The following is a 12,779-nucleotide window of genomic DNA, read 5'->3' on the forward strand; positions in this document are numbered from 1 at the left end:
TGTTACCTGTATGTTTAGACAAATGCTACTTTGCCCTAGTCCTGGGATCAAATCGAGCCCCCATCCCAGTGTCTCTTTGAAACTTGTACGTGTAAAACAGCTAGGCCACCTCTCATGTTTGCTCTAGGCCCTGGGGCTTTCCTCTCCATAGATCATGTTAACCGCTCTTCAGTTCTACTCAAATTAAATGTTTTCCTATCAGATGTGGGCTGTGGAGTATCCAGCCTGTCAGCCTGTGTGTGCGTCAGAAGGAGAGGAGGCAGCTTGTGCTGTGAGCCGGGCGCATGTGCCAGCCATATGCTGCTTTGCCCTCAAATAAAATGCTCAGCTCGCAGTCCGTTGGATGACTTAGCCTGGGAAATTGCAAAGAGCAATGGTGCCAGTGCTGAGCGATGAGGGCAGTAAGAGCAAGAATATGGGAGCAAGTGAGAGAGCCAGGACGTGAGGTTGGGCTGGCCCGGGTCCCTCACCCCAGGGCTTTGGCTATGGAGCTCCTCGGGGGAACAAAGGGTAGCCCTCCGCTGGCAGCTGCCTTGCCAGAAAACCCTGCGGAGAGGATTTCCTTCCGCTTCAGCTCCAAAGCTTTTGCCGTTGTGTTTCGTGGTCGGAAGAACAAAAGCCCTGGGTTGCAAGCTAGCTCCTGCCAGGGTCTCCCCTGCCCCCCCGCCGGCTGCGGGGCAATGCAGGCGGCCACGCTGGACCATGCTGTGCCAGTCTCCCACCATGGAGCCACAGCGAGAAGATGGAGGTGAGAAGCCGGACTTTTGCTTTGCTTTTTTTCTTTTTTGCTTGCACTGAGTCATATGGCTGGTGACTGGTGGGGGGAACATCCACAGCAGGTGCTTCCAGGCTGACTGCTGGGGGAAACCGGTCCTTTTAAAACTTCTAAAATCCTTAGTTAAAACTGGGCTTTTTTCCGTCGTGGACAATGTGAGGACAGAGTGGAACAATAACGCAGTGGCCCCAGCTGCCCACTGGTCTGTATGCACCAGCAGCCCTCATGCCCTGCACTGTCGGTCTCAGCCGTTCACATCAATCTTTATTGCAATTCCAAATCCTCCCTCCTCAGCTCATTAACGTTCTCAGAGCAGACATCTCTCTCACCATTGTATTTTGTAATTAGATTTTGATTTGCTTTCAGAGAGAAACAGCAGCACAACAGACATTAATTTATCCCAAGCCTCTCTCGGTCTCCTCTGTGTCACAAGGTCAGACCTTGGCGTGCAGCATCTGCCCTTGGTGCTTCCCCCCTCTGCTTGGCTCCATGTTGTTCCTGCACCCTGTCCCCTTCTGCTGAGGGGGTTCCCTTCTGCACAAAAAGAAAGGAGCAGTGAGAGAGGGTTGGGAGAGGAGCTTTTGCCCAAGCTGAGATTGAATCAAAGGGACAGGCGTGAACTGGATTTAAATCGACGGGGCGAGGGAGCAGCTTGTTGTTCTGCAGCCCCATGCCTGTTGTCTGAAGAGCCTGGGTGGCCCCTGGTGCTTGTAAACCCTTTAAGGCACGATGTAAAAGCCGCAGTTTAACATTGCGAGCAGGCGAGGACAGAGAGGTCCCCTGCAGTGCCAGACTGTGGGAGCAGAGCGGTGGCGATGGCCGTGGCTGTCTCGTCAGCCCAGAGCCGCTCCGTGCGGCAGAGCTGGAGGCATGGCTGGGCAATGGGCTCTGCCAGTCCTCACAGCCCTGGCCCAAGGGCGCTTTTCCACTTGGGTGCTGCTTTGTGTTCCTCAGACTTCATGTTTCAGCCTATGGCTCTCGAAGGAGACGCTGGCAAGAGGTAAGCTTATGTCTGTAATGGAAGCCCCGCAGTGCTCTTGCATGGGCACTCGTGGGGCTGTTGGAAAAGTGGGGTCTAACCAACACCTCGCCAGAGAAATTGCCCAGACCCTGGGGGTGTTGCCATCAAGGGTGGATTTTTTAGAAGAAAAATGGCTTTGCATTTCATTAGTGGAAAGCAGCAGCCATCCACATTAGGAACATGTTCATTATTGTTGAGGGATCTACCTTAGAGTTTCTAAACCAGCCGTGGCTGTTGCTGGTCAGGGTAGAAGTGTGGGCTGCAAGAGCAACAAAGGCAGTGTCTGCCCTGCTACTGGTATGGGCAGGTGCCTCTGAAACCTGTTTCTCCTGGGCAGAGGCATCTCCGTGTCCTGTGAAAGATGGAGGTGTGAGAGCGTTTACAGCTTAAGTTCACACAACAGCAGAGAAACGCAGCCCCTGACGAGGACGGGAGGACCGCTTTCCCACTCGCCGGGGCTCATTTCACTGCAAGTAGTTATGCTTTATCTTTGCCAGCATTAACTGCTGTATGCAGCTCAGGATTTATGTTAGTAAGTGAATGCGACCAGGGCTGATAAATCAGTCAGCACAACCAAAAATAGCGCCTGGCAGCTGTTGGAAGTAGGGGATCCCTTCCCCACCAGTACGCGCAGAGCAGGAGGGGATTTCATCTACCCTGGCTGGGTGGCAGCCCTGCGCAGAAACAGCCGTGGGCTGCTGGGGAGACCTCTCGTCTGACACCTTTATCTGGAAAAATTACTGTGGCTGTCTGCAAACTTCTCTCCAACATGCATCTCAGCCAGGCATTTCCCAGTCACCAGGGTGGGGGAAGTAACAGAGCCAGCTGCCAGTGTGGAGAGCAGCTTTATGACCGCTGCTGAGTGCTGCTGCATGGCGTGACGTCTTGGGATTGCCTCAGACCTCAATTAATAAGTGATCATTTTAAAGCCTCTCGTGGCGGGTTGTGGATGGACTTGCAGAGGGAGCCCAGCCCTGCGGTTTCCAGGTCCTCCAGGACAGTGTGGTGATGCTTTGTATAGGGATAAGGTTACCAGAGGAATCTGGTGACTCTGGTTTTTCCACTGGACTGCTGTACTTAACCACCTGCACAGGAGCCAGAGACGTTTCTGTAAAGCTGATCAGCCTGTACAGCGTCTTGCGGGGGCTGTATTTTCTTGCTCCTTCTCCAGTGGGCGTCCTGGGGTGAGTATTGAATTTAGCAGGCATGCGGCCTGAACCAGGAGTGAAGGGCACTCAGAGAGGATCAGCTGCTTTTTGGCTGAATAGCCTGTAGATTATTTCCACATCTGTGTTAGCTTTGGCTTGATCCCACAGATTTGCAACAGCTGTTGGGAAGTGGAGCAGAGATCCCCTCTTTAAATGGATGATCAAATCCTCAGAGCGTGGAGTATGTTATTTCTATGTCATCCTCTTCAGGGCAGGAAAAACAGCTTTTAAAAGTTGCTGAGGCAGCACTCTGCCCTGCTGCCTGAACTATCATCCCATCATCCTGTGGTTTCAGAGCAAGTTATGATTTGTTTTGCACATCCCACACCCTGCCCACCACGGACTCCTTTGCAAGGTGTGCAGCTGTGCTGGTACTTGTACACGGGATGCCTTTTTTCTCCTGGGCTCCCCTTCCTGTGTGGACCACAACCGTATGCTGAGTGGGACCAAGGAGGAACTCATCTCCTTTCCAGAACCTGTGCATGTGCAAATCTTCAGCATTTTACCCCAAGAAAGACTTAACTGGTGCAACAGTTTGCCACAAGACGGGTTAGGTCATCCTGGTGTCCGGAGGCTGTAGGTGGAGATCAGATGTCTTTGCTGGAAGTTGCAGTTCAGCTGTGAAATCATGGTGTGTTGTGGGAATCCCATGGTGAGCTATTTTACCCAAAAAGCCCAGCTAAAATGAACCAGCCCATTTCCTAGCTAGGTTCTGCTCTTTCAGGTCAGACCTGCAGTAAAGGGAACCATCAGGCTTCCTTCAGAACTGTCTGACAGGCTTTGGACAGCTGAGTCTGGCTGAAGAGAGCCAGAGCGGTGGGAATGGTGGTGGATCCTGGCACTCAGCCTGCAGCGCATGCGTTTCTTGTTCCCCATCAGCTTTCCTAGCGCACAGCAGAATCATCAGACCAAAGTGCTCCCACTTGAAACAGCACATTCATGTACTTTTTGACGCAGACAGCAAAATTGGTATGGTTAGCGCATCAAGACCACTAATTCAATCCAATTCAAGCCTTTTATAACCGGCCTTAAAATGGCAACCCAGTTCCAGTTGTCTTACGTGCAGTGGTCATGTTACTTCGTTGGTGTTGTATGATGGGTTTCAGTGATAACCCAGGCAGGAAACACTGCAAATAGTAAGTGCTGCTCAGTGTGTATGAAGCTCTGACAGTTTTGCTGTGACCTGAGATGGTGAGTTGTGGTGTCTGGGAGCTGCAGCTTTTGCACAGATGTAAGGTAAAACCTTGCAATTTTGGTTGCTTGTTCTCATTCACCCAAGGTGTGACTGAGCATGACATGACACTCATTGGGTTCAAGTCTTGGAGCCCAGTGATGGATGCGTGCCCCCAGCAGCAGCAGATGTCACATTGACCTTTTTTGATGTTTTTTGACCCTTTCAAGACACACGTAGCTTCCTGCTTGTTTGAGGCTTTCTCCTGTGGACCCTCAATGATGAGTTAGAAGTGGCAACCCTCCATTTCATGGGGACAGAGTATCTGCATTGTAGGTTACCAGCCAAGAGCACTCCCTGCAGTTTGGATGGCTTACATATCCCGAGAAGAACCAGGGGCAGATGTTGGCAAGAGCTGCTTTGCCTGCTGGACCCCACAGACTGCCTGGAGCCAGCCATGTGCTGCTCCAGTGCTTCCAGTGAGTGAGTTGGGTTTGGTCTTACCTCCTTACCTGGGATGTCCCAGCGCCGTCCCTCTGAGCACAGCGAGTCGATGCAGCCTCTTGGCTCTGAAGCGCAGACCCTGCTGCTTCCCCAGCCAAGCAAAACTGCCATGACCTGCCGTAGTGCCCCAGGGGAGCTGCTGCCCTTATACAAAGGACTTGGCAAAATGAAGTGTAATGTAAGCAACTATTTAAATAGAACGATCCAATTGATAGTTGTAATTTCCTCATTGTTTGCAACACTCTTAAATGCCTGTGATCCTTACAAAGAGCTTTTCCACACCCTTTAAACTTCACATAAATATATTTTACCTTCTGTGGTTTGATCGTACTTGTTGTGAGGGGGCTGGTTTGCATTTAGTATGATTCCTTTTTATTTTTCACGCCCAAGGCCATTTGGTTTGTGAATCGGCATTGTGAATGATGTGAGTAAGTCGGCTTGTCCCAAGAAATAAGTCTACTGGAAATTGAAGGCTGGTGGGCAGGACACAAAACCTTGCCTCTGTCTAGGTCCTGGCAGATAGAGGTTAATGAAGTCTTCCTAGATCAGTGGTGATGCTTTCCTTCAGAACAAAGAGCATTTTGCAAACACCCCCTTGCAAGCAGGCTGACTCCTGTCACTCATCCAGATACATCTTCTATAAAAAGGTGCTGGAAGAAACACTTAATACAGTGACATTAAAACCTGAATGTGGATGTGACTTTCCCTCAGCTAGATCTCTGGTGAGACCTGCACATCGCATCTCATTCCTGCCCTCATTGCCTCATCCCCGGATCATTCCCATCTCAGGAAATGGGATTGCCTCTATTCGGAAGTCAGGAATGGCGTGGCCTCTTTCTCTGGAAAAACACCCAGGTCCAGTTTCTACATGAGATACTGATGGAAGCAGCATCATGTTGTGTAAGGCTTTCTCCAGCTCTTGTGCTCGAAGCCTTGCTAGTGCTGGGTGGGATTCTTGATGGGTCCCCTCCTCCCCTTCTCCTGTGGCTGGGTTTTATTCTCCAAGCCCATGCGAACTGTAAACACGCAGAGCTCGAGGGGCTTTGCAGAGCAGAACTTGACGTTAGGGGAAGGTGGTGATTCATTTCCTTCCCCTCTGGCTCTCAGCTATGGTTTGGCTTTTCTGTAAGAGTTTGATAATTCACCACTGAACTGTTTAGGTTGAAGTGCTTGGAGAAATGTAAGGAAATGTGGTGATCACAGCAACTCCTCTGTGCACGGTGGGGAGACCAGCTCCTCCAGCCACAGCCAGCCCACACCTGCAGGCTGGGCCGTGCCAGCAGCTGTCGTCGTCTTATTCCTCCCCATCCCAGTGAGCTTCTGTACATGGGTTAAGCTCCAAATTATCCTGTGCCAGAAGCATATGCTTAGAAATGTCAAGCCAGGACCATGTGACACCCAGGGCACTCAGTCATTGGCATGGTGTGGAGCTGAGCTCGCTGCAAAATATAATGACCAGCAGACAGCAACATCTAGACCAGGACATCCAAAACGTGGTCACTGCAGCTTGCATGGCTTCTGCCCATTGCAGTACAGGGTAGATGTGCTGGGCTGTGTGGCCCCCAGGCTGATGTCAAACCCGTGAATCAGCTCCTGGGGACAAACCTGGGAAGCCCCAGTTGCAGAAGAATTGTGTTTCTGTGTGTTGGCCTTGTTTTCAGCGTGGCTGCGTCTTGGCAGGGATTGCTGGTTTGTTTAATGAATGTTGAGAAGGGAGGGGAGGAAACAGCCAGGGAAGCATTACAAATTGCTTCAGAGAAGTGGCATTAAAAGTATTTACGCTTACCACGTCTTCTAAACAAAGACCTCAAAGTATGGTAAATATTATCTTCATTTTACTTGCAAAGAGGCAAAGGCAGCAGGAGGAGAAGCTTTACCTGCACTCACAGGCAAGCCTGCAGCAGGTGTGAGACAAACAGTGGTCTCACCTGTGGTACCAAGGGGATGGTGTTGATGGTGTGGGTCTGTGAAGGTGCTGCAGGTCCAGACTGGCCCAGAAGCTCTGAAGGGATGCTCTCATGTGCCTTCACATGCATTGCTTGAAGCCCCAGCTCTGTTTTTCGCTTAGCTCTGACTTCTGGTCTGAAAGATGCTAATGCTCCAAAATCTTCCTTTTCACACCATGAAGTTCACCTTTCTCCTCTCCCTTCCCAATCTCTTTTATAGCTGAAGCTGTGGAACAAGTACAGAGTCTCCAACATTCCTTCCCTAATATTTATTGATGCCTCCACCGGGAAGGTGGTTTGCAGGAATGGCCTCCTGGTCATCCGAGACGACCCAGAAGGTAAGACTTGGAGTCCTGTGTGCCATACAGACATGGGCACACAGCCGCCTTTTCATTTCAGTTCATTCTGAATTGCTGTGGAGGGGGGAAAAAAACCCAAACAAACAACTATTGTCATACTTAACTAATAGAGGCACTGTATTATTTTCAGCATAAAATTTTCTGCATCATTCCTGCCAGATCTTGTGTTTTGGTTTTGCTTGTTGAAAAGAACAAAGATTTCCCCTCCAGGACTTTCGTCTGGAGTGCTAATGAGGAAAAAGTTAGACTAACTGAAAAACTAAGTTTGGATTTTTCCCCAATGGAGCCACATGGACAGACAGACTGAGAGTCCAGGCTTCCCGTACCTTGGGAGTAAAATCCTTCCAAAATACTGAGTGGGACTTTATCGCTGACATCACACTGTTAGGATAATGAATTCCCCATTTTTTACAAATGCAACAGAAGAATGCTGCCGTTCTTGGTTTCTGAGGTTTACTGTGCTGGGGGTTAATGTTAAATCCATCTTCTTCCAATTTGCAAAAACCAAATTGAGCAAAACATGTGCCCTTTACTTGTAGACCATGCAGACCTGTCATTCAACAGCTGTAGTCTGTCCATGCATGGCTTGTCGTTTCTTCATGCAGCTGATACTGAGTGTGGTGACTGAGGCTTTAATTCAGGTGGCAGGAACTGTACAGCAAGTACACGTTGTGGCCTGAGCCATCTGTGATGTTTCCTCCTCTCTGGCTGAATACGTAAATTGATTGCTTGGGATGCTGGTAGCGGATGATTCAGGACACATGTTTGTGTGTACACACACATGCTTGCTTTGGGGTGCAGAGGGTTAGTGTAAGTTTAGTTTTATAAATATATATAAAAGTACATATAAACCCCATGTTTTATATATATATAAGATTTTATAAATAAATATGTGCATATATATTTATAAATACATGGTTAGTATCAGTATAAGGCAAATAGTCGGATTGCATTCCTGAGCACATACCACCTTGCCCTCTGTTGTGAAAATAAATGTTGTTGATAAGGAAAAGATGCCTTATCAGTCACAAAACCAGAGCAGGCTTTGTCAAGCTGAAAGTGCTGCAACTCGGGCTCAGGTGCAGCATACCTGTGAGAAGGAGGTGTCCCTGGCTGCGGAACAGAGCTCAGCTTCCTTGGCTCGGTGGTGCCAGTGGAGTTGCTCTGCATCCCCCTTGGGTGGGGATAAACCCCGGTGGGATTCCTCAGGTAGGACCCCCTGTATCTTCGCAGAAGGTGGGATGGTTTTTTTAGTGAAACATTTTGAAACTTGTAAAAGCTGTGTGTGCCTGTTGCTGGTTTGTGTCTTCTTTGCAACCCCATCCCGACCTCTCCCCAGGTCTGGAGTTCCCCTGGGGGCCAAAACCCTTCAGTGAAGTTGTTGCTGGGCCTCTGCTAAGGAACAATGGCCAGACACTAGACAGCAAGGCCCTGGAGGGTTCTCATGTTGGTGTCTATTTCTCTGCACACTGGGTGAGTAATTGGTGCTTTGCAGGGTAGTTGGAGTGAACTTGGGTACTCTGGGGGTCCCCCTGCAGCTCTTGCTGCAGAGCTCTGTGGGAGAGCACAGGCCAGTTGGTGTTGAAGCAGTTAAGATTCTCTGGTCATTCTGGAAGAAGCCACAGCGTTGCAGTGGCCTGTTATCCTCAACTAGCCCTTACAGAAGGGGAAGAGTGGTCAGATTTTAAAAATGGAAGAGATTTTGTTGGCAACTTATGGGCCATAAGCCCCAGTCATGTTCAGGGCTGCTGCTCAGCACACCAGCAAAAATGAGGTGACGTCTCTTTATCGTCACTAGGTCATCTGGACCTGCTGGGTATGGCCCTGGCCCTGTGGAGGAGACAATGTCCTTATGTATGTGTTGTGTTTTGCAGTGCCCACCATGCCGAAGCCTCACAAGGGTCCTGGTGGAGTCCTACCGGAAAATCAAGGAGGCAGGCCAGAAGTTTGAGATACTCTTTGTTAGTGCAGACAGGTAAGGAGGCACTAACACCCTGTGCAGACAGAGCTGGCTGCCCCCAAGCTGGGAAGCTGTGAGCATTGCTGGTTTGATTTGAGGAGGAAATCTGATTTGGGGTGGAGCAGGTTGGCTCTGGTATCAGCAGGGCCACCCAAGTCCTTTGCCCTCTGCCCAGCAGCAAAGTGCAAAGGGGGGCTGGCAAAGGCAGCAGTGGGGCAATAGTAGGCACTTGCTCTGGAGGAGCTCTGTATTTTGCTTTGCGGCTCCTGGGTCTGAGATCTGAAGGCTGCTCAAGCTGCTGCTGTTACCATGAGTTGACTTTCCTGTGCCCTGGAGTGTTTGAAATATTTTATCGGGAAAAAATGCATGACAAACCTCTTCTTAAGGGACTGGGGGCTTTAAATTTGGTCTGGCTCTCCCCAGGTTGTGTCTGCCAGCAGCCCGTACCAGTGGGCTTTGGTAGAAGGGATAAAGGGGTTTTCAGGCCAGGTTTTTAATGAGAAGAAGAAAGAGTGTGGCAGGCAGAGGGGCTGTACTCTGGATTCTATGCCCTGTTCCCCTTGCACAGGTCAGAGGACTCCTTCAAGCAGTATTTCAGTGAGATGCCCTGGGTAGCTGTGCCATATGCTGATGAGGCCAGACGGTCACGCCTGAATCGACTCTATGGCATACAAGGTAGGAAAGGCCACAGTGATGCACAGCTCCCCTTTCTCCTGCTCTTGCTGAATATTTGTAATGTCTCCTCTTGTTTAACTAAAACAAGAAAACAGCAAAGCAAAGCGCAGTGCCCCAGGCAGAGCAGCTTCATGTTTCTGCTCTCCACAAACTCACATTCCTACCACCTGCCAGGCAGGCTGTTAGTTGAAACAGGACTTCCATAAACAACCTAATTCTTCCTGGAAACTTGGAAGCTGTTTTTGGCTTGGATGTTTTTTGCCTAATTACTGATTTATTTATTTTGCTTTTTCTTGAAGGTTTAGATTTCATTTTCTTGCTGTTTTATGTAGCGCAAAGGCAGGCCATCGTTCTCTGCAGAGGCTGAGGAAGATGGCATCTGGTTTATGTTAGTGACATGAATTACAGAAGAGTGTGTGTTTGATGTAAACCATGGCTTTGCTTTTACTGTACAGGCCAGTGCCAGAATTCCAGCAGCCCCGGCTGCTCATAGAGACAGGGGAGAGACTCTGTCTGTCTGGGTGGCTTTAAAGAGTCACAAAGATGATAAAAGCTCACAGCAGCCCTCCTGGGGACTGGCACCTTGTTCCTGCAGGGGCCAGACTGCAGCATAGAGACATGCAAGGTGACTAGCTCATAAGGAGGTCTTATGTATGTACATATAGTTTCTCCCTGTGGTTAAAGGGTCTTGCTGCAGCGTGCCTGTTTCTCATCTGTTTCTGTCTGATGGCCGTCAGGTGGGTGCGGGCTGGCAGGCTGTTAACACAATCTGCAGGGAAGGAGGAGTGTTGCCGGAGGTGGCTGAGGGCTTGGGCAGAGTGGCAGGAGAAATAATCCCTCCTTGGGGTCCTCTCCAAACACCCCTTCTGGCATGAGTTCAGGTGCTGTCACTCAGCTCTGTTCCCTGACCTTAAACCAAGAACAACCATTTGCCTGCTTTAAATAGCCATCAGTTTGCTGCTTAATTACCTTCCCACGAGGCAGGAGCTTTCCAAATTCATCCGTCTTTTCCCCGGCCTGCTCACAGACCTCTCCAGTGCTGGTTTCGGCTGAGCACTGCAGGACTGCTGCCAGTTTCACTGGGACTTTTTGTAAATAAGGTGTCCAGACATGGATACTTGAGCAGCAGGCATGCTGTAGCCCGGGAAACGGTGACAACAGCTTTCCCTCTAACTCCAGCCACTGGTTCCTTAAATGTCTCTCGTCACTGTGTTCTGACCTGAAAATAAAAGTATTTGTTGTTCCCCTGCACCCTGACCCCTTCCTCTGCCAGGGTAGCTCCCATATTACCCCCTGCATTTCAGCTGCTCTCCCAGGGACACTGACCCTGGGATTTAGGCATGTTTGAGTGCAAACCCTTCTGCTTACCTATCATGGTTTTCCTGTAAAGTGGGAACTTCTCCACAAGGATGAACTGTGATCCCAAAGTCGTGTGGGAATGTGCAGGCAGGCTAATTTGCACCCTGCGCAGGAGGCGTTGCTGTCCCACCTGCCTTCCCACCTGTGTGCCATGGGCTTTGCAAGGCTGGGCTGGGCTCTCTTTCCCCACCGTGCTCTGGGGTGGAGCAGGGTGCTGGGTCACCGGTAAACGAGGGAGAGGGCTGGAGGTGAACCCTTGTGCGGTTCCCAGGGACTCCAGGTTGTTGTTGACCCCTGTGCAGCCAGCGAATTGGAATCCTGTGTGCAGACTTTGAGGTTGCCTGCTTGTTTGCAGTCAGGCTTTTGCAGCAAGCTGCTGCACCAGCTGTAAGGAAGGCTTTCTGCAAAGAAAGCTCGTGTTGTGGTCTGAGCTCATCACCACTGGTGGTTATTCCACCTAAATGAAAAATCAGACCCATATAACCTCATCTGCCTTTCCCCAGATGCATGGCTCTGATGCTGCCAAGCATCTTCAAAGCCCCCTTTGGAGTTGCACCTATGCACCAGCAAAAGAAAGCACGTAGCCCACTCAGTGTCCAGGTTACCATCCTGGTGGTGCCTTGGATTGTGAGCACAGCATGCATATGGGGTGGTTTTTTCCACTGGTTTTTGTAAGGCCAGGAGCTGAAACAACAGAAGAGCTTGTCTTTCCTGACGGCTTTAAGTTTCTGTGGTGGAAAGCAGCAAGACAGTCAAATCTCTTGTTGTTTTAGTCCTGTGTTGGCCCCTACAGCATTCAAAAACTCAGTATAAAATGTAAGTTGAGTTATTGGTCTTTATTTGGGTTTACTTGAATGCCTCTATTCATAACGTATATGCAGTCACTGTGCTGCTGTACCGTACCCACCTATATTAAATTGCTTCTGGGTGCAGCACTATCTTGAGAAAGAGTCATGTTTGTGTTGTGGCTGCTTAGAAGTAATTCTGTTATGCAGGCAGCTCCCAGTCTGTGTGGTCCTGCCTTAGGTGAAATCCCCTGAGTTAGGTCTCCTGATGGAATGGGGAGCAGTGATGAATTTTGTGCTTAGATAGGAATCTCCCCTTGTTGTTCTGTATCTTACGAGACCTTTTGGGTTCCTGAATATTCGCTGTGGACTCCGTGGCATCTCTTTGGGATTTGCAGTCCCTTGGGGGAACTTCCAAAAACTGTTGTTTTCTCCCTACCCCAATGCTTTAGCCCAGACACTTGCAGGTCACTCCCACAGCCCAGCTACTGGGAGCAGCCTGTAAGTCACTGTTATGGGAAGCTTCTTCCGTAAGGTTTCTGGAGCTTTCTTCTGAAAGGCTGAAAGAGCAGCAGTAAAACCCACCACACAACCTGCGGTTGGTGTATTCTGAGTGTTTGCTTCATGTTGATTTTGATTACTCACCAAACAGACTTAATGCAGATGAGATTTCCATGTCAGATATAGGTTTTAATATGTAAATAGGTAGATGTGTTGCCAGGTTCTGTAATAAATCATTTGGCCCCTCTGTTTTCATAAAATGCTAGCCCCATGGGAACCAAATCCATTTTCTAATGCATAAAATCAAACTGAGCTTGTCTATGCTAATTCTTATCCAAGCTTATACAATATTCATTGTGGAGTGTCTGATCTGTGATTCTTCTTGATAAGTAAATTCTGGTGTTATAACTCAGGGAAATTACCAAAGCCCCCAAAAGGCACTAAAATAACAAATAGTGACTGGGATGAGCAGGGAGGGGGGCACCGAGGGGAAAGTATCGGGGTTAGCAGGTGTG

At 49.4% G+C, this 12,779-nt stretch overlaps 1 protein-coding gene across 2 annotated transcripts in view; it reads left to right on the forward strand.

The window, feature by feature from the left end:
* Positions 1 to 12,779, forward strand: part of NXN (nucleoredoxin) — a 54,029-nt gene that overhangs the window by 31,078 nt on the left and 10,172 nt on the right. Inside the window, exons 1-5 of one of the 2 annotated variants that reach the window (XM_005233703.4) lie at positions 599 to 748; positions 6,846 to 6,963; positions 8,324 to 8,457; positions 8,859 to 8,959; positions 9,513 to 9,619. In XM_005233703.4, the coding sequence (XP_005233760.1) occupies positions 743 to 748; positions 6,846 to 6,963; positions 8,324 to 8,457; positions 8,859 to 8,959; positions 9,513 to 9,619 (466 nt within the window). In that variant the 5' untranslated portion in view covers positions 599 to 742. Of the gene's footprint in view, positions 1 to 598; positions 749 to 6,845; positions 6,964 to 8,323; positions 8,458 to 8,858; positions 8,960 to 9,512; positions 9,620 to 12,779 lie in introns of those variants that run through there. The other variant, XM_055794696.1, reaches the window with a different exon arrangement.

This window comes from Falco peregrinus, chromosome 2 (genome assembly GCF_023634155.1).
Source record: "Falco peregrinus isolate bFalPer1 chromosome 2, bFalPer1.pri, whole genome shotgun sequence".
In the NCBI taxonomy this organism is placed as follows: Eukaryota; Metazoa; Chordata; class Aves; order Falconiformes; family Falconidae; genus Falco; species Falco peregrinus.